At 39.4% G+C, this 25,176-nt stretch overlaps 4 protein-coding genes and 1 long non-coding RNA gene across 7 annotated transcripts; 3 read left to right on the top strand and 2 right to left on the bottom strand.

Moving 5' to 3' along the window:
- Positions 1-6: 6 nt before the first annotated feature.
- LOC115482824 lies at positions 7-1,393 on the bottom strand. Its single transcript, XR_003944149.1, has 3 exons — positions 1,299-1,393; positions 877-1,015; positions 7-140 (listed from the first exon to the last, which is right to left on the bottom strand). It is a non-coding gene; the product is annotated as an uncharacterized LOC115482824 (long non-coding RNA).
- A 73-nt stretch (positions 1,394-1,466) lies between these two features.
- LOC111598106 (polyubiquitin-B) lies at positions 1,467-4,819 on the top strand. Its single transcript, XM_030223010.1, has 2 exons — positions 1,467-1,585; positions 4,106-4,819. Exon 2 carries the CDS (start codon positions 4,115-4,117, stop codon positions 4,802-4,804), a length of 690 nt encoding a protein of 229 aa, XP_030078870.1. The 5' UTR covers positions 1,467-1,585; positions 4,106-4,114; the 3' UTR covers positions 4,805-4,819.
- Positions 4,820-5,274: 455 nt separating this feature from the next.
- On the top strand, positions 5,275-7,303 carry LOC111598180 (probable cytochrome b5 2). Of its 3 annotated transcripts, none has more exons than XM_023313276.2 (4): positions 5,275-5,501; positions 5,566-5,654; positions 5,737-5,802; positions 6,827-6,996. In XM_023313276.2, the coding sequence occupies exons 1-4, from the start codon at positions 5,394-5,396 to the stop codon at positions 6,912-6,914; spliced, it is 351 nt and encodes a 116-aa protein (XP_023169044.2). In that variant the 5' UTR covers positions 5,275-5,393; the 3' UTR covers positions 6,915-6,996. The 3 variants fall into 3 exon arrangements, with proteins under 3 accessions (XP_023169044.2, XP_023169046.1, XP_023169043.2); XM_023313278.2 differs by lacking the exon at positions 6,827-6,996 and adding an exon at positions 5,863-6,482 and having other exon boundaries at positions 5,276-5,501; XM_023313275.2 differs by lacking the exon at positions 6,827-6,996 and adding an exon at positions 7,043-7,303 and having other exon boundaries at positions 5,277-5,501.
- Positions 7,304-7,895: 592 nt separating this feature from the next.
- On the bottom strand, positions 7,896-15,087 carry LOC111598101 (transcription elongation factor SPT6). Its single transcript, XM_023313152.2, has 6 exons — positions 14,924-15,087; positions 14,623-14,707; positions 13,958-14,184; positions 13,765-13,884; positions 13,510-13,664; positions 7,896-13,154 (listed from the first exon to the last, which is right to left on the bottom strand). The coding sequence occupies exons 1-6, from the start codon at positions 14,960-14,962 to the stop codon at positions 8,078-8,080; spliced, it is 5,703 nt and encodes a 1,900-aa protein (XP_023168920.1). The 5' UTR covers positions 14,963-15,087; the 3' UTR covers positions 7,896-8,077.
- A 310-nt stretch (positions 15,088-15,397) lies between these two features.
- Positions 15,398-24,550, top strand: LOC111598102 (ceramide synthase 6). The gene is made up of 7 exons (XM_023313154.2): positions 15,398-15,571; positions 15,727-16,215; positions 22,356-22,476; positions 22,819-23,040; positions 23,119-23,456; positions 23,535-23,679; positions 24,151-24,550. Exons 2-7 carry the CDS (start codon positions 16,031-16,033, stop codon positions 24,376-24,378), a joined length of 1,239 nt encoding a protein of 412 aa, XP_023168922.2. The 5' UTR covers positions 15,398-15,571; positions 15,727-16,030; the 3' UTR covers positions 24,379-24,550.
- The last annotated feature ends 626 nt before the right edge of the window (positions 24,551-25,176 follow it).

Below are 25,176 nucleotides of genomic sequence, written 5' to 3' on the forward strand. Positions count from 1 at the left end.
TGTTTTTCTCTCACTCTCTCTCGCACACACACGCGTATACATATATATTGATATATTGTATATATATATGCGAACGCTATCTTCCTCTCTGCCGACACCAACAAACACTGCCACTTGTGTTTTAGTTGTTGTTGCTGCTGCTGTTGTTGTTAAAGAAAAAAAATACAAAATTAACTGCGTAAACAAACAACAAATTACAATAAACACCACAAAAAAATTAGCACACTCTTGAAAAAAATCGGCAAAAATTTTGTTATAAGAATCCAGCACAGGCACCAAGTACACACACGCACACACAGAGACGACACGTTAACTCGACGGCATCGATACGCCACAAGCGAGCGCGTAACGTAAGCGTGCCTTTGCCTTTGCTTCTGTCGTCTATGGCAGTGGCTGCGCTGCTGATGATGACGACGACGACGACGGCGACAGCGACGCGTTGGGGCGGGTTTTAATGTTGCTGCGCTCTTGCATATGATTTTTTTGTATGTGCGCGCAGGGTTGTTTTTGTTGTTTATCAGAAAATTATACAGCGAATTTCAGCTAACCGATACCGATAGACTAAAAACTTAAATTTATTATTTTTGATTTCAGACACATAGACAAAATAAAATTCACATATTTATAGGCACTTAGAACTTTCAAGAATGAAAAAGAAAAGAGCAAAATATAATACCAAAATGTACAATTGCATGCACACACGCATACACACACAAAGAAAGGAGTTGCTCGCTTGGCAAAAAAAAAATTCAACTAACGAAATGTATTGTTTGGCAAGGTGGGCAAAAATTGTTAATTGCTGTCGTCAACGGTTGACACAACTTCCGAAAAATTTCTAAAGGCGACAATGAGTAATTACAAAAAAATTACGCGTACCGAGCGCTTTACGTCCGCCCCTTTTGGCTTTGTTTTTGCTTCTGATTATTCGATGACAAATACTTTTCTGTGGCTCCTTATTATCGAAATGGTCCGCCAGGGAAGATAATAAATGAAATCACGCACTTTCCATTATCGACTGGAATAATTAAGAAAATATTCAAAAAATTTATTCCTCATATTTAATATAAAAGTTTTAAGAATCTAGTCCTACAACAATAATTGCATTTATTTTTAAGATTTTAAATTTATTTACAATTGCTATATTATATATCGATATCTTCCATTTAGCGCCATTATTGCAAAAGTAATGGCGTAAATGTTGTATCAATTATTTTACTATTTTTATTAATGACTACAGGTAATTCGTACGCTCACATATACTGCAATATTAATAAAATAATCATAAAGCATAACATTACCGGACAACCGCGTTTAACAGCGTTAATCCACCAACAGGTCCGATAATTTTTGTCTAGCAACGCTGCTGCGATACACCAATGGTGTTTAAATAATTGAGAAAATCGATAAGCTGTAATTCCATTGTGAGCTATAGTTATCTTGGTAGGACATAGTTCTCCGCAATCGTATTTCAGTACTCAGCCAGAGCGGGCGTATTATAGTGCATATATTCCAGAATCAAAAAGTGCAAGAAAAAATTTATTTCAATACTTGATTAAAATTATAGTAAACTTACGCAAATAAAAAGGTATGTAAATTCAGATATTAAAACATTAGTCTTCGAGTTGATTGAAAAAATCTATATTTTGCGAGTCAGCGTTGAAAATAAGAATTGCATTTGGGAACAAAGAAAATTATGCATGTAATACACACACACCCACATACATATACACACATATATAAAGCGATACGTTCATGCATACGCATGCAGTTAAGGAAACGTATAGCTAATAAAATGTATTTTATTTTAAATTTACGAATTTTAGTTCCTTCATTATTTCTTTTCATTTTAATTCTAAAGTGTTCAAGTTCTATGTAATATACAGTCTGTCAAGAAACACTTTACACAGTGGAAAAAATCTCAATTTTTTGACTTTATGTAAAAAAATAAAGAGTTTTTGTTTAATTTAACTAATTTTTTTTAATGGTTAACTGTTTAATAGGTATTTTTAAATCAAATTATAGAAAACAGAAACAAAAACAATAATGGTGAAACTTAAAAAACAACAAAAACTTAGATTACTCATATTTTACACTGTCAAGAAACTCTTTACACACTTCTTATATATTGTTCTAAATTTAAAATGTAAAACTAATTATAACTAATTTTGAAATACTTAATATTTAGTATGGCCCCCCTTAGCATTCTGTACATGTTGGAGTCTTCTTTTCATTGAGTTGACCAAGTTTTGAATATACTCTAGGGGTATCTTCTGCCACTCTTCCAGTACGAAAGCTTTTAGCTGTCCACGGTTGGTTGGATTCCTTTTTCCAACCTTTTTCTTTAAATAAGACCACGCATGTTCGATTGGGTTGAGATCTGGGCTTTGGGGTGGTGTATCCAAGACCTTTCCGCAGTTGTAAAGCAACCAATTACGTACATTATACTCCTTATGTTTTGGATCGTTGTCTTGGTAAAATTTAAAAGTTGGCCGATTTTCACTAATAAAGCCAAATTTGGTTGCGCTTTGGTGTAAATTTGTCTTCAAAATTTGAAAATATTGCTCGGCATTCATTGTGTTTTCAATGAATACCAAATCACCGACTCCTTGGCTGGAAATGCAGGCCCAAACCATAACCGACAGCTTTCCAAATTTGACTGTTGGAATGATATTCGCTTTGTCGTAAGCTTTAGAGACCTTTCGCCATACTTTGGGCGGACCTTCGTTGTAATACAACATTATTTTGGTCTCGTCGCAAAATATAACGTCCTTCCAATACTCCTCTGGGTGCCTAAGCATAGTAAGAGCAAAACAGAAGCGCTTTTCCACATTTGTCGACGACAGCAAGGGTTTCTTACGTGCCACTTTCGAAGAATACCCATGCCGTAGAATAGCCTGACGGATCGTTTCGTGGGACACATCCACACCACACTCTTCTTTGAGCTCCTTGGCAAGAGTTCTGGTCGAGATTTGGGGATTTGATTTGATCTTTCGCATCATAAGGCGGCTTGCCCGATCAGATATCTTTTTTTTTCGGCCACCCACACCCTTTGCCTCAAGTCTTCCCTCATTTTCCGCGCGACTGAGAACGTTGTATATGGTTTTTCTTGACACAGAAAACATTTCCACTAATTCTGGAACTGATTTGCCCAACTGCCGATTGTAGAAGATCAATTGGACAACATCGAAGCTTAATCTCTTTCCGGGCATTATTAATCAAAATTTGTATTGCTTTTATATGTGTACTCAGCCAAATTTCGCACAAAGTGAAAAATAAACACAAAAATAGAGATGCATAGACAGATTCTAAAGGCATAGTTAACGGTAAAGCCCCGTTATTTCTTAGAATCAGAGCAAAACAGATGAAGAGAACAAAATGTGTAAAGAGTTTCTTGACAGTGTAAAATATGAGTAATCTAAGTTTTTGTTGTTTTTTAAGTTTCACCATTATTGTTTTTGTTTCTGTTTTCTATAATTTGATTTAAAAATACCTATTAAACAGTTAACCATTAAAAAAAATTAGTTAAATTAAACAAAAACTCTTTATTTTTTTACATAAAGTCAAAAAATTGAGATTTTTTCCACTGTGTAAAGTGTTTCTTGACAGACTGTATATAAGTACACACATCGTAAGTGCGTAGTTACAAACGCCATTTTATTGTTTCCACACTTCAAAATGGCGTCGCACAAAGAACAAGTGCATTTAGTGAACATGTACATACATCTATTTATATATATGTCTGTATGTGTCTACAGTCGTGCATTTTTGTATGTGATTATAAGAGAGAAAACGGCTTAGTCATTCTAATTTGAAGTGGTGAAATGAACCAATGTAGTGCAAGCATACATAAGTACATATGTATACATAGCTGACTAAACTATTTTAGTGCTTGCAGTCATTTGCTCCAATTTATGAAACGAGGTCACGACGCAGAAAATATAAACTTTTCTGCGCACTTTCTTTGAGCAGGGTGTTCAAATCAAGTCTTGCAGGGTTGCATGTGTCAGTGTGACCCCAGTTTAGCATTTAATCAATTTGTCAATTTCCTCACGAATACGTACAACTAAATTTCTTCATTTATTTTTTTACTTTTTATTTTAATTAGAAAGGGAATATGCAGATCTTCGTCAAGACTTTGACTGGCAAGACCATTACCTTGGAGGTGGAGCCTTCGGACACCATTGAGAATGTCAAGGCCAAGATCCAAGACAAGGAGGGCATTCCTCCAGATCAGCAACGTTTGATCTTTGCTGGCAAGCAGCTGGAAGATGGACGCACTCTGTCCGACTACAACATCCAGAAGGAGTCAACCTTGCACTTGGTGCTCCGTCTGCGTGGTGGCATGCAGATCTTCGTCAAGACCTTGACTGGCAAGACCATTACCTTGGAGGTGGAGCCTTCGGACACCATTGAGAATGTCAAGGCCAAGATCCAAGACAAGGAGGGCATTCCTCCAGATCAGCAACGTTTGATCTTTGCTGGCAAGCAGCTGGAAGATGGACGCACTCTGTCCGACTACAACATCCAGAAGGAGTCAACCTTGCACTTGGTGCTCCGTCTGCGTGGTGGCATGCAGATCTTCGTCAAGACCTTGACTGGCAAGACCATTACCTTGGAGGTGGAGCCTTCGGACACCATTGAGAATGTCAAGGCCAAGATCCAAGACAAGGAGGGCATTCCTCCAGATCAGCAACGTTTGATCTTTGCTGGCAAGCAGCTGGAAGATGGACGCACTCTGTCCGACTACAACATCCAGAAGGAGTCAACTTTGCACTTGGTGCTCCGTCTGCGTGGCGGAAATTAAATTTAAAAATTATAAAATCAGCTATATGATATAAATATTGGAAACGATATATGTATGTACTCAGATAACAAAAATGTATTCCATTTAATGTTTAATTGGCAGTAAATGTTTCGTAAAATCTTAAAATATTTAAATATTCAATAAAGTTTCATCGTGTGCGTTCAATAATTGGATATTGCGTTTTTTGTGAATTTTCGTTTTGCAGAATCTTATTAACGGAGGATCGTTTAATATATTGTAGCGTTTCACTTAGAGTAGCTATTTGATTAATTGTGGGGCCTTTCTGTAAAGTAGATGATAGCATGACAGCCCCTAGCAACATGTATCGGAAGAGTAATGCAGGCAATGGCAAACACATTGCTTATTTAGCAACATGTTTCCAATCATGTGCTTATATGAAGAAAGACTGCCAGCAACATGCTCGGAATATCGATATTACGAATAATCGCTACTGTGTTGTTACCATCTCTAAGAACAGCTGTAGTCGTAAGAAAATTCCACACACACTGACACACTTCAGACACTTTGTTCAGGAAAATATTTTGTAATTAATTGGGATTATAATTGTGGTGTTGCTTAACTTTACAGAATGAGCAAGGAAATTAGTTTAGCCGAGGTCAAAAAGCACAACAAGTCGGAAGATTTGTGGGTAGTGATTGAGGACAAGGTTTACGATCTGACCAAGTTTCTGCATGAGGTAAGTTACTCCTGTTTTTTGTAGATAACAAATTGGAATTTCTGTTGTTCATGTACCTGCTTAGCATCCTGGCGGAGAGGACTCGCTTATATCTGTTGCTGGTCGCAATGGGACACGGGAATTCGTCGATGTGGGCCACAGCCAGGAGGCTCGGTAAGTGTCCGTTGACACAGCAGCCAAGACTTTTATTCATATTGCCCTCTCTCTTTCTCTTCGTCGCTCTCATTGCTTCCAGTGAGATTATGAAGAAATTTCTAATTGGCAATTTGGCAGCCAGCGACATTAAAAAGCCATCGGTCGGGTAAGATTTTTCAGTTTTTCTTATTTTTTAGTAATTGTTATTGAAACACATTCAACTCAGTGGAGGAAAATGAGTATGAGCATGAGCATGAGCATGAGCATGAGATTTCAGCTAACTTCATTATGAGCAATCAGAGCATCATCATCGTCATCATTGATTGGCAGCGTCATCTAATTAGCACATTTCAGAAGGCGAAACGATTCCACTTGATTCTGTGATTCAATATGCGCAGTGTATATTTTGTATGATTGCTAGTTGGAAACTGATTGCATTTAATATCCCATAAGAGTTATAAACGACTAGGATGTCGCCCAATAAGATGTACTGAAAACTATCTGAGAATACTGTTCATCCAATAAGATTCACCAAGGGGAATCTAGCTTATTTCCCTTAACAAACTACTGCCGCCATATGGCAGTCAAAAGGGAAGAAAGCTGAAGTCAAGGAGCTCAAATTGGAATCAAGTTCGAATCGCATTCGCAATGTCGTGCTTATAGCATGACTTAAATAATTGGATAGTCGTCTACACACATTACATACATGTATATAGGTATCTGCATATGTATATATATATTCCTATATTATTTCTTCAAGCTTCCAATCATTCGCTAGCACCAAAGTTCAATTCTACAAAAGTTAAGCACACCTCAAAGCAAATTACAAAAAAATAAAAAATAAAATTTAACAAATTTGTGAGTTTCAAAATTGTCTAATATATTAATTAATAGTTAACAAAGCTTTGCTAATTTTATCTCAAGCTTTAGTTAATTTATTTAATATTTTAAATTCTTTAAATTTTAAATTGTTTATCTTGTTTAATTTTGAATTTAGATCACAAACAAACCAAATTGGTACGAATTTCCTTTTAACTGATTTCATTACAGAATTCATATATATATATATTTGTGTGTCTAAATTATATATATATACATATAAATAGTTAAGCAAAAACAAAAATGTTATTTTTTGCCTGTTTCGCTTTTATTTTCTCGTTTTTTATACTCTTTTTGGTTTAATTAATTAGTGCCACGCCCACAGCTGATGACACTGGCACTGGGAATGCGAATGCGATTGCGATTGCCACGCCCAAACAATGTTGCATTTTGCACTGAGCGCAAATTCCAATTGAAATCCCAACTTAATTTTGCCTTATTTTCGATTAGCCTAACTTAATATGCACACACACACACACACACACATATACATATCTATTTAACTCTATTCTTATTTGTTGCAACAGTTGCAGGGAAATCGGTTTGGCTGTGGGCGCCATAATACTGGGAATGGCGCTGGTCTATGCGATCAAGCGAGGCATGGCCAAGAACTAGATCTAAGGACGAGCACACATTGTTGCCACGTTGCACAACACTGAACTTTCATTCCGTACAGAAGAAGAGGGGCAGAATAGAACTTTGTGTCCTTTTTATATAATGTTTTTTGTACAACTCGTTGATATTGATGATGTTTAAATTATGCCTTTAATAAATCAATTTGTAAAAAATCCACAATTTTTGTAATTATTGGTCGATTAACAATAACGGTTTATAATAATGTTGCCTTTTTGTTTCTGCTATTTCCATCTCTTTCTAATTCAAGACTTCAAAATGTACCAAGCCAAAGGTATTTTCAAGGGGCCATTTAGCAATTTGAAAGATGAAGGATTTTTTTATTAGAACTACGTTTGATGGGCAAAACATAGATATAAATATATATTTTAAATTTAAATTTAAAACATTATTTTTAAAAGCAAAGAATCTTACTTGCAGCACTAAAATATCTACATCAACAGCAAATGCTTAAAGCCTCTGTTATTTCTATCTCTTTCTGATTTAAATTGCCCCAAAAGGAAATTTGAAAGGCAACATTGGCCGATGCATAAAGAAAACAATTTCAATAGCAACATCTAAGCTGTGCACGCCTGGCAACATTTGTCAATTGAGCTGCGGTCGGCTTGCAACATTTGGGCTTTTGTTATCTCAGCTTTATGCAATTGGCAACATTTGGCAATCGCCATCGATGACATCGGTAATCGATTTTAAATTTATAATCAGTTGAAAAAACTTATCGCATTTGAAATATTTTTCTCTTTTGTTGTGTAGTTATTTATTTAATGCTTTTTTAATGCTTAGGGTTGTTTTTGCGTTGAGTTTCCATTTTTGCTTAATTTGTGAGTGTACAGAGTAATATACTTATTACTTATGTATACATATATAATTAAATCCAGATCAAATACACAGACAAACACGCACCCACACAAACACAGAAGCACCGAGTCCTAGTTCTCATCATAGAGGGGCGTCGAGTCGCCCAAGTTCATGGAGTGCGGTGAGGTGTTTGTGCGCGGCGTGCTGCGCACCGAAGACTTGGAAGAGATACCACCACCAGCACCACCAGAAATAGCAGCAGCAGCAGCAGCAGCGGCAGCTGCAGCAGAACTGCGACTCGAGCTGCTGCTCGTATGATACTCATTGGTGGGCGTGGAGCCGGCGCCACTGCCGCTGCCTCCACCGCCGCTGCCATAGCCAAGACCCATGGTCATGGCCAAGCCGAGTTGTTGCTGCTGCTGTGACTGTTGCTGCTGTTGATGTTGATGCTGGTGTTGGTGTTGGTGCTGATGCTGATGTTGGGGCTTACGACGCGCCCACGAATCGTTCGCCAGCTGCCAGTCCAGATTCTCCTTGGCACGTTGCTGCTGATGCAGATGATGATGATGCTGCTGATGCTGATGCTGCTGCAAATGAGGATGTTGCTGCTGTGAATGTGAATGCTGTTGCTGCTGCGACAGATTGCCGCTGTTATAGACATTGTCATAGTAGCGTGGCGTGCCACCATAATGGCCATGCCGCTGACTGCTGCTCGACTGGGAGCTGGGACTTGGAACATTATGGCCATAGCGTGGCGTTTGTGTTGCATGCGGCGTATAGGGCGTCATAAATGGTGTTTGACCGCTCGGAGTATACGGCGTATTGATGTGCGCGCCAAAGGTGGGCGTGCCGCTGCCGAAGTGACCCAGGCCAGCGGTATTGATGAGGCCCAAGTTGGAGCTGCTGCCGCTACCGCTGCTATAGCCACCAGCTCCAGCGCCACCACCACCTGATCCTCCAATGGAATGCGTTACTGAGTAGGCGCTGGAGGTGCGCATATCGCTGCTGCTAATGCCGCTGCGTGGTGTACCACCAGTCATGCTGCCCGAGCTACTGAATCCAGCAGCTCCTCCGCTGCTGCCACCACCGCCGCCAATTGAGCTGAGCGCCGATGTGGGCGGCGGACGCATCATATTGTGCGCATTTGTGGGCGTATTACTGGCGGGCGTGGCACTCATCGAACTGGACATGGCTGCAGTTGGATCTAGCCAATGCTCCTTGAACCAGCGCAGTAAGCTGCTGACTGTGTCAAAGATTTGGCCACGAAACCGGTAGCCCTCCGGCATAACGGTGACATATTCATGCCGCACCTTCGTCTTGGGCAGGTAAGACAATAGAAACTTGCCTGGCATACTCTTCGAGGCAGTGAAGAAGTAATGGATTTTCTTCGGATCACGCGCCTTCTCATCGCGCAACAGCTGCTCCATGAAATCGCGCTCATTCACATTCGCTGGCGCCGTATTCGGCTTATAGTATTTGTATTGTATTAGCTCCCGGGCAGCCAGAGCCATGGGATTGATGTGCCGTGCGATGATTTCATCGAGATCCTCGAACTCTTCGGTGCCAATCCACAGACTGCGTCCCAGGCTATACTCGTTCTCTTTGCCCTCCTCGCGCACATCGATGTGCTGGAAGATGTCGTCGGTCACCTTCCACGTGGCTGTCAAATGATCCTTGGACTTGCTGCTGGGCCGCAGAGCCACCTCGCCCTGATCCGCCTCGGCGAGCATAGCAATGACCTCCGCATAGGACTTGTTGAAGAAACTCGGATGTGCTATGACACGTCTGGCATAGGTTTTACGTTTCATCGCTTTCGCCTTGGCATCCGTCACTTTGCGATTGTCCAGCTCCTCGGTGACGAAATCGTAGAAGGCATCGCGCCTGGGTCGCCACTCATTGTTGACATCCTTAAGATCAGCCGATTTGGAACTGCAGTCGACAGAGAAGCGATCAATATCGATCTTAATGATGCGGACATGGATTGTCTGTGCGACTCGGACACGTTCCTCCGGATTGCGCACCTGTTTGTCGGACAGATTCTTGATGTGTATGAAGCCAGGCAAGCCATTCTCTAGGCGAACACGCACTCCGGACGCCTGGCCTGGACAATTGTTATCATCGAAGTGATTCCAGACATCGGAGAGTTCCGGAAAATCATCCTTGTGGCAGAATGGACATTGCCAGCTATCGGAATCGTCGATGCGCACAGGATTTGCATTATCCAGCTGCTCGCCTTGTGGACGCCGATACGTAAATCCTGTCACCATAGCCGTCACGCATTTGCCCACATAAAATGAGTCCGGTGTCTCTTTCGTTAGCATATCGAAGAGCTCCTCGGAGCTGGGCTTCTGGTAGCTAGATCGGTAATCCTTGTACAAGCAGCTGAGCTCATTGCGTATGTCATAGAGCGTAATGCTTTTGCTGCCAAATCCCTGACGTTCCAGCTCGACGGCAAATGCATCCAGGTCCAAATCTTTGAGTCTTTCTGGTGATTCAAGGATCTCCTCGAGGGCCCCAGCTGGATTTGTTTCCTCATCATCATATTCCATGGCATCGATGGCCATCTTGCGCGCCCATTCATATGTTTCCGGATGGACACGCGACCCATCCAGCACCTCCACATACGCCTCCGTGCTATCGCCCAGTGAACTGGTATCGATCTTGATGAAGCCACTGCAATTGATGAAGACCTTTGGGCCCAGATGACAAACCGTTACCAATTGCGTACGATTCTCGAGCCGCTGGTTGCTCTGCTTGAGCAGCTTGAGCAACGCCTGACCCTTTCTAGGACCCAGTCCACAAATATATTGAAGTAGGTTGACAGTACGTGAATTCTGTACCATTAAATTGATATCCAAGCCCACTTCGCTGGTGCGATTGATGAACTCCAAGCTCAATTGCTCCAGCAGTAGCTCGCGCGGCACACGCTCCTGCAGTGGATGATAGCGCAGGCAGAGTATCTCGTCGTCGGCATCGCACAATTGCGAGTACTCAACCAATGGATCCTGCATTTTGCGCGCCAACGAGGCAGCTTGCTTAAGCAAAGGTGGATATTCCTTAAAGTCAGTTTCGCCCTTCTTCGAGTTGGCATAGATCTTGGCCAGTTCATTGTCAATGATCTCCACCTCAATGGGCGGGAATTGTTCATTGGCTTCCAAGTCTTTGAGTATCTCACGTATGTCCGTTTGGATCATCTGTGCATCTCGCGACTCGGCGCCAATTACCACAATGTGTGGCTTCTTCATCTTGATGAAATCGCTCAATTTACGCAAATCGGCCAATTTTTGTGCCTTTTCTTCGTTATTGTAGGAATTCTTACGTTTGAGTATGCTAGGCAATCGTAAGTAGTCAGAGATATCGCCTTCCGGACTGGCTATGGCACAGAAGGCAGCCACCGATTGGTCCGGATCGTAGGCCAAACCCATGGCTCGTATGCCCCTCAATGTGCTCCACTCTTCGAAATTATGATGCTGCGGCATCTCGGGCTTATACGGCGCCACCTTTAGCCATTTATATAACTTGGCTATGCACGAGCGTAGAACAAATTGTTGCGCCTCCTCGTGCAACGTTGCACGCAGCTCTTTGATTAGATCGGGTATGACCCATTTCTTCAACGCCAACTGAACGCATTCAGCACGCAGTGCGTTCCACTCAAGCACATTTTTGGCAAACTGATCCAGATGATAGAGCTGTGTGGCCTCTGTAACATAGTCACCAGGCGGACCGTTTGCGTTCGCATTGCCCTCGAATTCATCGAGGAACTTGATCTCCAACAGTTTCTCCTCCTCGGCCATCAGAAGCTTTATGAATTGATCACCGAATAGATCACCGACCGGTTTCTTGGCAACATATTTCATCGAATAGACTGGGGAGTTCTCATCGATTAGGACCATGCCATTCTTTGTGGGTCGTATATTAATGCGTGCCCGGTCAAAGTATACCTCACGCATTGTTTTACGCAACAGGGGCTCCTGTGCCAGCTGCCTGGCCACAACGTATTTGGCAGCATGCAGCACTTCATCGACGGTCATGAATCGCGGCGACAAATACTGCTTGGCCATCTCTGTGGGACTTAAGCTCTCCTGGTTAACTTCATTCCTTTGATAATTGTCCCGTAGATTTTCGGCAAACTGTTCGGGCGTCAGGCCGAAATGTTTAGCAAAGCCACAAATGCCGGCTTTACGAAATACAGCATAGGGACTGCTATTTGGTGCCTGTTTCAATTGCTCTTCAGCTGCCAACTCCAACTCCTCGGCCTCATCGAGCTCTACCATATCAAGTTTTTCAGTAAGATCAACGCCAGATTCGCCATCACTGCCAGCGGCAGCTGCTGCAGCTGTTGCTTGTTTGCGTGCCCTCGCCTCTCGTCGCTCTTGCAGCTGTTTGCGTCGCTGTTCGGCCTGCATTTTGGGCAATTCATGTGAATAATTGAGCAGAAAATACATATGGACATCCTTCAGCTCCTCCATCGATTGCACATCGCTCAAGCGTTCAAAATCGCTATCGAGCATCAGGCGTACATCATCCGGCAACGGTTTATCTGGATCATCACAAAGAGTTTCCAATTGAAATTGTCGCATCTTCTCAAACAGTTGCTTCAGCTTCCTTTTCCGATCGTTTAGCTGGCACCAACGCTCATCATAGTAGTAAACCTTCCATAGATCATCAATGTTTAGCTCCGGCTTAACGTACTCTTTGCGATAGAATGCTATAAATGGCACCTCCAACTGTTGATTACGTATGAATTCTAAAGTCTGTTTGATTTTATTCACAGCCGTTGGCGGTTTACGCATCTTCTCTCGGTTGTCCGCCTTCTCCTGCTCGGACACCGTCTGTTTGCAGAACGCGAACCGATATATCCAATCGGCCTCGTCGTCCAGTTCATGGGATCCTTCGGGCACCGCTGTTACCGGCACCTGACGCAATTGCATCCGTTCCGGTATATCCGTTTTTCGTATCTCATTGTCCAAGTCAGTGAAATGGCCACGTTTCAATTCACTTGGCTCGTATATATCGAAGATGGTCTTTTTGATTGCCTTCTTTTTCGGTGACTTCTTCTTTTTGGCCGCACGAAAATCATCGCCACCAAGCAGATCCTCATCATACTCATCACCCTCGGATTCTTCCTCGTATTCATCTTCTTCGGGCTTATAGAAATCATCGTAGTCAAAATCAACTCCAAAGATGTCTTGACCCTCCTGCAGAGAGCTGTGCGAAAGACATTTTTTTAATTTAACAGTCAATCAAAGCGGATGTATATATAATAAATATATATATAGTACCTAGTCTAACGTATCCTAAAAGTTCTGTGTATCAAATCTTACATAAAATATATCGAGTCTAAAGTATATACCAACAATATATATCTAGTTAATCTGTATAATCGTAATCACATTTTAAGTAAGTAGTAAATCAAACCACTTAAAATCGATTTTTATCGGTACTTTTGCTCAATACTCAACAAAAATCTTAAATCTGATCAAGATATTTTAGACTTTTTTGCAAACGTAACCAGCAGATATGCAGATATGCATGTTGCATGTGTTCATCTATATATACTTACGCATCTGTAAATATGGGTCGACGCTTCTTTTTCTTTTCGGCTATAGGGCGACCATTGTCATCCACTATAAAATCATCAGCATCCGATTCGCTGTCCTCATCATCAAAGGTGTCCGCCTCTCGAATGCTGCGCTCGCTGCGTCGCTCAATGCTTTGCTGCAAAAGGCAATAAATCGAAGAATTCATTTGAATATAGCATAATTATAAAAATATAATTCTATATTATATAAATATATATATTGTTTGAAATGCATACATCATCATTCTCATCGAATAACTGCTCGGCAATTTGCTCGCGTGCAAGTCCTTCATCCACGTGCTGCTCCTCGCCATCGCTTTCGTTGTCATGAATGCGTCGCAGGCGTTTAAAACGTTTCTAATATGGTCGAAAAGCATAACAGTTATCAATTTATTTATATTATTTCTGGGTATCAATAAAGCTGGCTTACGCGTCTTTCGACCTTGACGCCCAAATTCTCCTCAATCAGATCGTAATCATCGTCCTCTAAGCGATCATCTAGATCATCATCTTCGTGCTTTTTACGCTTCTTGCCACTGCCACCATCGTCATCGCCTCCACTGCCAGTATCAGAATCATTTTCGCTGCCATCATCCTCTTCAATGGGATTGTCATCAATTAGATCCTTAAGCTCCTCACGCAAACGCTCCTCGTCATCTAGAAAGGTTATAAGAAAGGAATATTTAATATATAGAAGTTCCCATTTCCATTTCCATTTAACATATAGAAGTTCCTAGTTCCCATTTTTTTTTAATATCTACAATATTTGTATGTTCCTGTAGTTTTATATCACATTTCATGCATAACGCACTCAATGATGAAAAAAAAATTACTTTTTTCACTAAAGGTTATAAATAACATTAAACATAACCTCAATGTTGTAAACAAAAACGTAGACACCTGCCCTTAGGGGGAGGCAGAGCGATTGGGGCGGCTACAATTGTCCAGGCTATGACACATATAATACATGCATACATATGCATACATACACAACAGTACAGAAATTTGGTTGATTTTTGAAGGGACAAACAAATTTGTGTACATTAATAGCTAATATGTATAAATTGAGCGGGCTTTTATGGACTGTATACGCACCTTCTTCTTCTTCGCTGCTGTCGGAGACGGCGGCTTTTAGTTTCTTTAGTTTTTTCCTTTCATGCACATCTAATTCTTCCTCATCCTGCAGCCAAATGAAAAAAAAAATGCAATACATATATTTACATATATACATACATACATATGCATATATACATACATATATAATATATATTAAAAATATATATTATATATTAGTGTAAATGTATATATACACACACGCGCGCCTACAACATAGAACGCGTAGCAATGTAAGGAAATCGCATTTAGCGCGCGTGCAAAATGATCAAGAGAATCATACCTCCGATTCGGCGGCTTCGGAGTCCAAGAATTCAGCCATTGTAATAAATTAAATAACTAAATTATATGCTAAAAATGAATTTAACTAAAATTAACACACAATAAACGTCGCTTGCAGTGTCACAATAAAAAAAACGCAGACGAAAAAGCAGCACAAATGTCAAAAAAAAAAACAGTATGTAGCAGTGTTGTTAAATGCATGCAGTCCATGTCAATGAGTTGAGGGCTGCATTATCTGCTATCGATATGACGATAGACATATAAGAAATTGCATTTAACACATCGCTATTCTCATGTTAAGCACAACAGAGTTACTTGCTCATAAAAAGTCGTCATGTGCCCTCAAGTGCTGGAAACATAAACCACAGTGTTGGCAATGCTGTCAAGCGGGTAGCAAGAACGAACCATCACACTCAATAATAATATAAATAAGCGGTTCGTGTGTGCGTGCTTCTTACATATATATATATATTAACATATATATACGTGTATTATTAAAATAATTACTAAATTTTATTAATACGCTTTAGATAAACTCGATCCCAGTTCGTTTATCTCTGTCGATATTTTGTAACTGTGTTCTACACGAAGTTCCAGTTCCAGTTTACTGTGAGTCCGGCATCGGCTACTTCGCTTGTCATTTTCGGCGGTTAGTTCTCAGTGCGCGCTGGTGTGCGTATGTGTGTTCGTGTGTTGCTACTCACAACGCGTGGTATATTTTATTTAATTTTTTTTTATGTTTGCTCCGCAATGCAATATACACACATACATATATATAGCAAAGTCTATGTAAAATATATATAGATATAGATATATAACTGACAACGACGACACCACAGAAAAGAGCATGAAAAAACACTAAACAAAAATACAGCAACAAACACCAATCAGAAGTCAAGCCAAAAATCCCAAAAAAAAAGATAGAAAAAAGATAAATAAAAAAAAGCCCAACGGAGCAAGCCGCTTCGTCTATACTCAAATATAAATTCCTGTTCAACTACGGCGAAAACAAATATAAGGAGAAGACAGGAGGAGTCAGCAGCAGCAGCAGTAAAAAGACATAAGAAGAAGAAACAGCAGCAGGAAGAAAACGCAAAGAATCTTAAGTATGGACATAATCAATAAATTCACCAATGCATTTTGGAGTACGCACATTTGGCTACCGCCAAATACAACATGGGCGGACATTGCGCCCGGCTCTCGTCCAGATGTTGTGCACGCCGATTATCGGGATTTAATTTGGCCCATTCCATTAGCTGCTGTCGTTATGCTGGTGCGTTACACATTGGAGCGGTGAGTAAAAGAAAAAATTATCCCAACATACATACATGCAAACATGTTTCAACTTACAGTTATTATCTACAAACATGTATGTATATATATATACGCCCTTTTTAGTGTTTTTCCAGCGTCGCCGCAATTCATTAAACTTATGCGGCGTTTTGTGTGTGTGTGTGTGCTGGTTTATTTTACTGTAAATGTTCCCATTGACCGCTTCGCTTTCAAGCACTGGCATTGTGCAGACACAGACACACCTACACAGGCGCACGCTCTGTTTGTTTGCTTGTGTGCGTGTGCATGCTGTGCAATGTACAGTAAGCTGACGCTGCCGCACGCCGCTACAACACGTACAGACACATACATTTATGTATATAAATATGTATACATTTTTGCTCTTTTAAGCCAAACATAACCTCACGTGGAAACGCCCAACATATTGTATGTATTCATATAACTGTGTAAATGTTTGTGTGTGTGCCTGAGTATGCGTGTTTGTTGTTGCCTTCCCTTTGCCAACGCCTTGCAACTTTATGTTTTCCTTCATCCACTTCTTCAATTTCAAAAGCAGCGGCGGGTGGCAGCGGCGGCGGCATTGGCGTCGCGTTCCATTGGAATCTCAATTTCCCATAAATATGAGAGCGTTCTGTGGTGTTCGTACCGCGCACAGCGCTTACTAATTGTTTAGTTAACAAAGAAATAAAAAATAAATACTATTTGTTTATACTTGTATGCACTAAACAAATACAAGCATAGCAATAACGGCGCGCCATGCATTTCCTTTTTACTTGTATACATAAACACACACATTTACAATTGTAAACACCAACGTACTGCACAGTGGCTTGTAGTCGTTGATAAAATAACTAGGAAAAACTCATAATATTTGACATTAAAGTCTAACCATACCTAATGGTTTGTAGTGTAGCAAAAAAACTTCAATAATTTTCGATTTGCTAGGAAAGTAAACTGAAAGCCAATTGATTCTATAATTAAAATAATTTAGCTGGCGTGCTAGCAATTGGTAGTGGATATGGAGTTTGTGTGCAATCTTATTTTTGATTGTGCTATGGAAAATAACGATTGTTGACGTTAACGTGACACGAACTACTCATTTACTATCATTACAATGTACTTAGAACATTAGTCATTAGCAATAAATAACCAGCAAATATAATCAGATTACAACTTAAATTTGAATTGAAATATGAATCAATCGAATTCCAATTATATGAATAATTTTCTTGTACACCTTTGATAAGGGTGTTTTTAGCATTTCTTTATTCGCTTTCATTTCTTCTTTTCTTTTTTTTCTCATAGCATTTATTGTATCACTCGACCCACTGTGCAGAAAAGCATTTGACGCTTTTTGGGGCCAATTAACCTTATATTTGCTCTCATACTAGCAACATGTGTGCGCTCGTATGTGTATGTGCGCGTGAGTTGCGTGCATTTTGCATGTTGTAATTAACATAATTACCAATGTTCATGTGAATTTGCGCTAACAAACTTTGCACGCACACACGTGCATGTGAAGATGTACATTTGTGTATGTAAATGAGGCCAGGCGCACCTGCAATGTGTCCTATTCCACAATTCCAAAATTTGTAGTTAGCTTTTTTTGTTGGTTTGGCCTGCAGTAAATGTTAAGCGGCCAACTTCACGTTGTGAAATATTGTTTGGACGTTTCTGTTGAACTCTAACCGCATAAGACTTAAATATTTGTCAGGGTTGTTAAGTTGACTGGTTTTTATTTTTTCGAATTTTTAGAGTATCTGAAACTAGAATTGGCTTTCATGGTCGCCAACAAATTAAGCAAGTGTGTTTGTATGTGGCATTTGTGTATGGCATCGTCGGAAACAACAAAAACAAAAACAAGAACACCTTTTCCACTTCTGCACTCAACTTGAGCATTTGTTGATAAGATTTGTGCGCAAGATTTACGTAAAAATAAAATACAAATTTGATAATGCGCGGCGTTATCGCAATTACGTTATAAATACATACATACATGCAAACATGCGTGTGGGTGGGAATGTGTGTGTGGGTATGTGTGACACACGCTTGAGTCAGTGTGATGTGGAACGACTGTGACTCAGTTCCGTTTCATTCCTGGCAAGTCTAACTAGGTTTTCCAAAAGTAGCCACTTACTGGAATGTTATGAGAAAAGACCAACAATAACAACAATTCCACACCAAGCAGCATGCACACATATATATGCGATTATTATCTACATACATATGTCCAAATGTGGGAGCATATAAAAATTATGAATGCATATATATACATATACATGTGCATATATGTATGTTTTTATATAGACTTATATATATATATATTTCTTCTGATTACGTATCAGTCGACCCTCAGAGTGTGCGGCCAGCCAAGCAATATAAAATTTAAAGTTTATTTTAATTTTTTGCCACACACACATTCAACTAAATGGTTAAATCTAATCAGAGCCGGGTCGTCGTGCTGGCAACAATTGCCCGTGTATATGTGTGTGAATTGCAGTTTTTCCATATTTATTTTGCGCACTGCCAAGAATGAAGACACACATACACATACGTTTTCAGTTGCTATTGTATTGTTTGTTGCTGTTAATCTAAATCCAAACTAGTTTTTTTTATTGGTTTATCGCTGTTACTGGCGTCGACCGTTTGCCCAAAGCGAAAGGCCAAAAAAGTGCACGTGCATTACGCACACAGAAGGCCGCCGGCATACGCACACGCAAACACACACATATATAGACTCACATATGAATTTTTATTTAGCATGGCTCGCTTTTAAATGCAATATATGTGTGTATGTTAAATAGCCAATTAACGCCGTTGCTATTATTGTTGTTGTTGTCGCTATTCAGCTTTGAAATCAGCTGTTTGACAACAAGCGATAACAGATGAGAACTTTTTGCAGTAATGATCTTGTTATCGCTCGCTTAGCTGCTCGAATGACACTGCCCAAGGCTTATGTTAAAGAGCATGAGTCATCGCTTAATACATGCACAAGTGTGTATATAAATGTATATACGTACATGTATATGTTGCCTGAATGTGCATGTGTTTATTTTTTACAATATCGTCCAATCGTTTGCGTGTTGAATTATCATCAACGAGAGAATTTGTTGTTTGTACTTTTCCTCTCTCACTCACTCACTCTCAGTCGGCATTTGGACACATACTGTAATTTGCCGAAATGGCAACACTCTTACACACACTCAAATTCAGGCGCACATTTGATGTGCGCTGATAACAGCGGCAATTACTGCAGCTATTAATTTTTGGACGTAACTTTATACAAGTATAAATTTACACATACAGAAATGTATATATAATGTATATGTATATAGACATGCATGCGAGTCTTGCGTCTTGTGTATTGCGTTTGTCATTAAATTGCTTTTATAATTAGCGTTTATCGTAATTTGTTAATCGAGTGTTTGCACTCGAGCAGCAGCGCTGTTAACTATCGATAAACAAGAGAAGCTAAAAACTGCTAAAGATACTAGCATTTAAATTGTCTGAAAAGCGTTTAAATTGATCTAAGTAAAGTAATTTACAGGTATGATGAAAATATGATTAATATACTATAAAGTTTGTCGCAAATTATTAAAAGCTAGAAAACGGTTATATTAAATTCTATTTTTATCGTCGAAACGGAGGTAACTGCTAACTACGCAAAAAGGCTAAATGGGCAACACTTACGATATATGCACACACGCACGTGCAGTGTACTTAACTGTAATTACATGCACGCATATCGCCCGACACTATTTTCGTTACAAATTGCTATCGATGCCAAATTATAAATGTTTTTTTGGTTTCTAATTTAAGTGCAAGTGGGCTCATGCACTCGAATTACTGCGTAAGCCGTTATTGGAACCAATACTGCTGTTACTTTCACACTGCTGGCTCCTTGTTCACCTGATGCTTTGCAATATTAATATAGAGAATCAAGACATTAGGAATCACATCATAATTGTCTAAGCCTAACCATGATCTATGCGAACTTAGCAAGCTGTCAAGGCGTTGGAACACAACAGTTATTATCCAGTTGTTGCTTGTAATGTATTGCAATGCAGATTCAAATTATGGATCGTGCAGAGCGAAACAATGGCGCCATCTGTCGCTCGTGGTTATTTTCATGGGCATCGGAGCGGATGGGCGAGCTACTGTTTTTCTTCTTTCTTAATTTTGCTTTTGCTTTCAATTGACAATTTGTGACTTGATTTTGTTTTCGTTCCTTTCCTTTTCTACTATTATTATTCTTATGGTTTCTATATTTTGGTGTGGCTCTATATGTATTATTGATGGGCTGCGACACGCGTTTCGGGTGCGTTTCCTATATGTAGGCATTACAAATTCTAAGCTTGTCACATTGAATAATATTTATATATATATATATATATATATATATATATATATATATATATATATAGTAGAGCCGCGTACATACATATAAATCACTTATTTATGCGGGCTCAAATTAATGGAAAACAAAATAAAAATACAAATCGATCGGGCATATGGCTACTCCTCATGCCAAATCTACGACAGCTGGCAACGTCAACATCTTCAATCGGCTTTGAATAAGTTCCGAACTAAAGTCGTACATTGTATGGATCACTAGTTCAGTTAGTTCAAACAGAGTACCGTATTCCTAAGTCGACTAGGACGCATTCAATTCGCTATATTTTTTTCATATATACTCGTTCACAATGTGACATCTGAGTATATTGGTTTGAATATACTATATATATATCTAAGCGAGCGTTACGATTTTATGGCTACGTCCACTGAAAGTCGTGGCTAATCGAAAATTATATATATATGAATATTCGTATAACGTAACATAAAAGCATAGGTTACAGAGCAACATTAATGAGGGGCCAAAAACCTCAGAGTTTGGGGCAATTAGTCGATTTTCTTTATTAACCATGAATTTAAGAATATAAATAATGGAATAAATTTGAATAAATCTGTGTTTGGAGTGTGAACGAGTATTATAAAGTCGCTCTTAAAACGTTTTCTTTCTCTACTTTCAGGTTTGATTATGTCAAATGAAATCAAATTACATTTATCATTATAATTAACACCAATTTTCTTAGGGTGTAATCAAAGTGATGACCTATTGGTTGATTGTCGAAAAGAATGTAACAATATATGTATATATATATGCATGTATATAGTTGTATATATATAGCTTCCTTAATTTGATTCTTTTTTTGGGCATGTGCTTTGCACACAGACATCAAGAATTCAATTGATTTAAAATGCCAGACGCGCGCGCTCTGACAGAAGGGGAGAGAGAGAGCCAAAGAACGAGAGAGAGAGAGACAAAAAGAGAGGGGTGAAGGGGCGGTCTCGGCCATATTTTCGATTTCATTTAGCAAATTAACTTCCGATAAGCGTAAGCCATGAGCTGCGCCTATGCTGCTAGGCCAATTGCTTATGCATGGGATGCCTGGGACAACTATTGGCTTCATGCAGTGTTGCCATGCTTCACACGTGCCAGACAAACAGACAGGACCGATGACAATTCCCGGCCCTTCCCATATGTAGATGTATTTCGATATGGAATTTCAAATAGATGGCGAAAAATTTCCGCGTTCTATAAGCCATAGCCAAAACGAAGTTCTTTCACTGCTTCTGCTTTTGCGCATATAAATGAAATGGCAGCTAAATGCTGAATAGAAGAACTACGTCTGGAATTTCCAAATTAAATTTCAATTGTTTTACTTCTTCATTATCTTCGTCTAGCTGCGTCCATTGCGCATACAAACTGAAATAGGTGACGCGTCGTTGCCAAACTTCACAGTTTGAATTTCGACCGGATTGTATATACTCGATTGTACGCTCATCAGAATTATTTGCCTTTGTCATTCAATCATCGTTGATTAGTTTATTTTCTCCATTCTTCGAAAGGCTTTTCATGTTCATAAATGAGCTAATTTTATCGAGAAAACAATCAATTTATTTCCCTATGCCAAAAATATGAGGATTAGAAGAGATGAGGATAAGCATTAGTCCATCCCGTTAGGCCGGTTAGGATAATCGCTTACTGTTCTCGATTGAGAATCATATTCATAATCAATTTGCGCATAACAATTAACTCATTTATCTATAATCAATATATATTTCTATATATGTTACAGCTTTTGGATATCACCCATTGGAAAATCGTTGGGCATACGAAGCTCTAGACCTAAGAAAGCAGCAAATGTTCCTACATTAGAGTCAGCATATGCCAAATCATCGCACTTGGATCATAAATGGGTGAGTGGCTAGTTCGTGAAGGTTAAGATATATCGGTCAATCAGTCAGTCATTCAAAAGAAAAGCTTTACCGTACATTGATCAGCAATCAATCCATGAATCATTCTTTCTAGAATACCATCAGTAGTTTAAACTAAGCATTCACCATCAATCTGTCAATCTGTCGCTAATCAATTAATCAGGGTTCAGTCAATCAAGTACATGTGTTTTACTGTTTTGGTTTTTCCATTCATCATCAATCGAGAGCTAGAGCTAGTTCATTCATAGATATGAACTAGCACTGATCATTAATCAGAGGCAACAGTTTAACAGTTAAGATGTCTTGCTCTGCTTCTTCTAACAGCTGGCACCACTGGCCAAGCAGACGGACATGACCGAGCGTCAGATCGAGCGCTGGTGGCGCCTGCGTCGGGCACAGGATAAGCCTTCGACATTAGTCAAGTTCTGCGAGAATACATGGCGATGCATCTATTATCTATATAGCTTTATATTCGGGGTGATTGTGCTGTGGGATAAGCCATGGTTCTGGGATGTGAAGAGCTGCTGGTATGGCTATCCTCATCAGGTGAGTGTTGCATGATCATGATTTGATAGAAATTCCACTTACTCCTGAATCCGGAATCATGTTCACTATATTTTGCAGTCGGTCAGCAACGATATCTGGTGGTACTATATGATATCGATGTCGTTCTATTGGTCATTGACGGCTACACAGTTCTTTGATGTGAAGCGCAAGGATTTCTGGCAAATGTTCATACATCACATGGTCACACTGTTGCTTATGTCTCTTAGCTGGGTGTGCAATCTGCATCGCGTTGGCTCCCTGGTGCTGGTCGTGCACGACTGTGCCGATATATTTCTAGAGGCGGCCAAATTGACCAAATATGCCAACTATCAGAAGGTCTGTGATGCGATTTTTGCCATCTTCACAGTTGTCTGGATTGTCACGCGCTTGGGCTTCTATCCGCGTATTATCTATAGGTAACTATTAATGTTCTGATCGATAAAGAAATATTGCTTATCGCCTATCGTTTCTTTTTATTTTATCCTTAATGACAGCTCATCCGTGGAGGCACCACGAATTCTGCCTATGTTTCCAGCATATTATATATTTAACTCGCTGCTATTGATGCTGCTGGTGCTGCACGTCATCTGGACCTATATGATTCTGAAGATTGTGGTCGATTCCCTGCAGAAGGGTCTGGTAAGTAATATGCATTTCAAATCCATTCCAATTAGCAGAGCATGTAATAGTGAATGATTTAATGGGTAATATTCTTACATATTACATTACAGTTAGAAATAGATCTTGCTAGTAATTGGGTCGTCATTTAATCTATTCGTCCCTTTATATGGTAACCGCTATTAGCCGTTCACTGCAATTCGAGTTATGTTGCAGTTGTGACGTCAACTTATTACGTTGAGTTAGAGTTGCGACGTTCATAATACCATTCTGATTGCAATTGCAGTGTTGACTAACGCAGAGATTAGTTTTAAGAAAGCGAGCACCAACAAATGTTAAGAGAGAATATCAACATCTTTGGACATCTTGGAAAATGAGTCTAAAGAGTGGAATAAGAGAATAAGAGAGAGAGTCGAGAGCTTAAGACTTCCAATTCAAGAATTGCTGGGTATTAATTAATTTATTTTATTTTCTATTTCTGTGCTACTGCAGATGTCCGGCGACATACGTTCCAGTGATAGTGAGGATCTCACAGATAGTTCAGGCAATGTGCGCGTTGCTAACGGCTCGACGCGTACAAAAGCCAAATCTGGCAACTCTGCGTTAGCAGCAACAACTACAACAGCAACGAGCGGTGGTGGTGCAGTTAACCAGCGCAAGCGAGGCAATAATAGCAATGCCAATAATCACACGACCGATGCAACGACAGCGGCAAAGTAAACAAAAGTCTAGCTGTTGACTGGATGTGTGAGAGTGAGTGAGGTGGATTGCAAGCGACAGCAGTACTAATCGACAACTGTAAAATGAAGATTATAAATGAAGGAAAGAAATCAACAATCGCAAAACAAAAACAAACACAAAAACCAAACCAGTTCAGAACGTTTTTATGTTAATTATTATTTTTATATTTTATAAAAAAAATTATTTTTTAACTGAAAAAAAAATTTGAATAAATGCGGAAAATAGCGCAATCACAAATTCAAATTATTTAACATGTGTCCAACTAACGCGACAATTATTATTTATAGAGTTTTGTGTTAGACCAAAAAAAAACAAAAACAAAAAAACAGTTATTATTTTTTTTTATATGTAGTTTAGGCAAGGGCAAGAAATGGTTATATTAATTACCGTTATTGTAAATGACAACAACAACAAGAAACACCAAAACAATTTTGAATAATAAGAAAAGCAGTAAAAACATACAAAAAATTAAAATTCGCTACGAATTCGCGCTTAGACAACAAAACAATTTAAAACCGAATAATAAATACATTTAAATGCTATTGTAAATATTTTAATTGTACGTTTTCCCAAATAAAAAAAAAGAACAAGCAAAAAGCTAAATAAATGTATGTACGCCAATAATAAACAACAAAAACGACTTTTTGATTGAATCTTCCGTCGGTATATCAGGCAAACAGCAAAACGCAACAGATTGATAAAAAAAAAAGAAAATTATTCATTCTGTTGCCGGCTTCCAGGGGCAAATGATGTTGAGCAACTGCGCTAACTGGAATT

The sequence above is a fragment of the Drosophila hydei genome, unplaced genomic scaffold (genome assembly GCF_003285905.1).
Source record: "Drosophila hydei strain 15085-1641.00,03,60 unplaced genomic scaffold, DhydRS2 tig00000090-arrow-arrow-pilon, whole genome shotgun sequence".
NCBI lineage: Eukaryota > Metazoa > Arthropoda > Insecta > Diptera > Drosophilidae > Drosophila > Drosophila hydei.

Coding starts and splice junctions, on each gene's coding strand:
- LOC111598106 (XM_030223010.1), top strand. CDS start 4,115: ATGCAGATCTTCGTCAAGACTTTGACTGGCAAGACCATTACCTTGGAG.
- LOC111598180 (XM_023313276.2), top strand. CDS start 5,394: ATGAGCAAGGAAATTAGTTTAGCCGAGGTCAAAAAGCACAACAAGTCG. Junction 5,655..5,736: donor GGCCACAGCCAGGAGGCTCG/GTAAGTGTCCGT, acceptor CATTGCTTCCAG/TGAGATTATGAAGAAATTTC. Junction 5,803..6,826: donor ATTAAAAAGCCATCGGTCGG/GTAAGATTTTTC, acceptor TTAATTAATTAG/TGCCACGCCCACAGCTGATG.
- LOC111598101 (XM_023313152.2), bottom strand. CDS start 14,962: ATGGCTGAATTCTTGGACTCCGAAGCCGCCGAATCGGAG. Junction 14,185..14,622: donor CAGCAGCGAAGAAGAAGAAG/GTGCGTATACAG, acceptor TAACCTTTCTAG/ATGACGAGGAGCGTTTGCGT. Junction 13,665..13,764: donor TATTCGATGAGAATGATGAT/GTATGCATTTCA, acceptor TGCCTTTTGCAG/CAAAGCATTGAGCGACGCAG.
- LOC111598102 (XM_023313154.2), top strand. CDS start 16,031: ATGGACATAATCAATAAATTCACCAATGCATTTTGGAGTACGCACATT. Junction 23,041..23,118: donor GGTATGGCTATCCTCATCAG/GTGAGTGTTGCA, acceptor TATATTTTGCAG/TCGGTCAGCAACGATATCTG. Junction 23,457..23,534: donor TATCCGCGTATTATCTATAG/GTAACTATTAAT, acceptor CCTTAATGACAG/CTCATCCGTGGAGGCACCAC.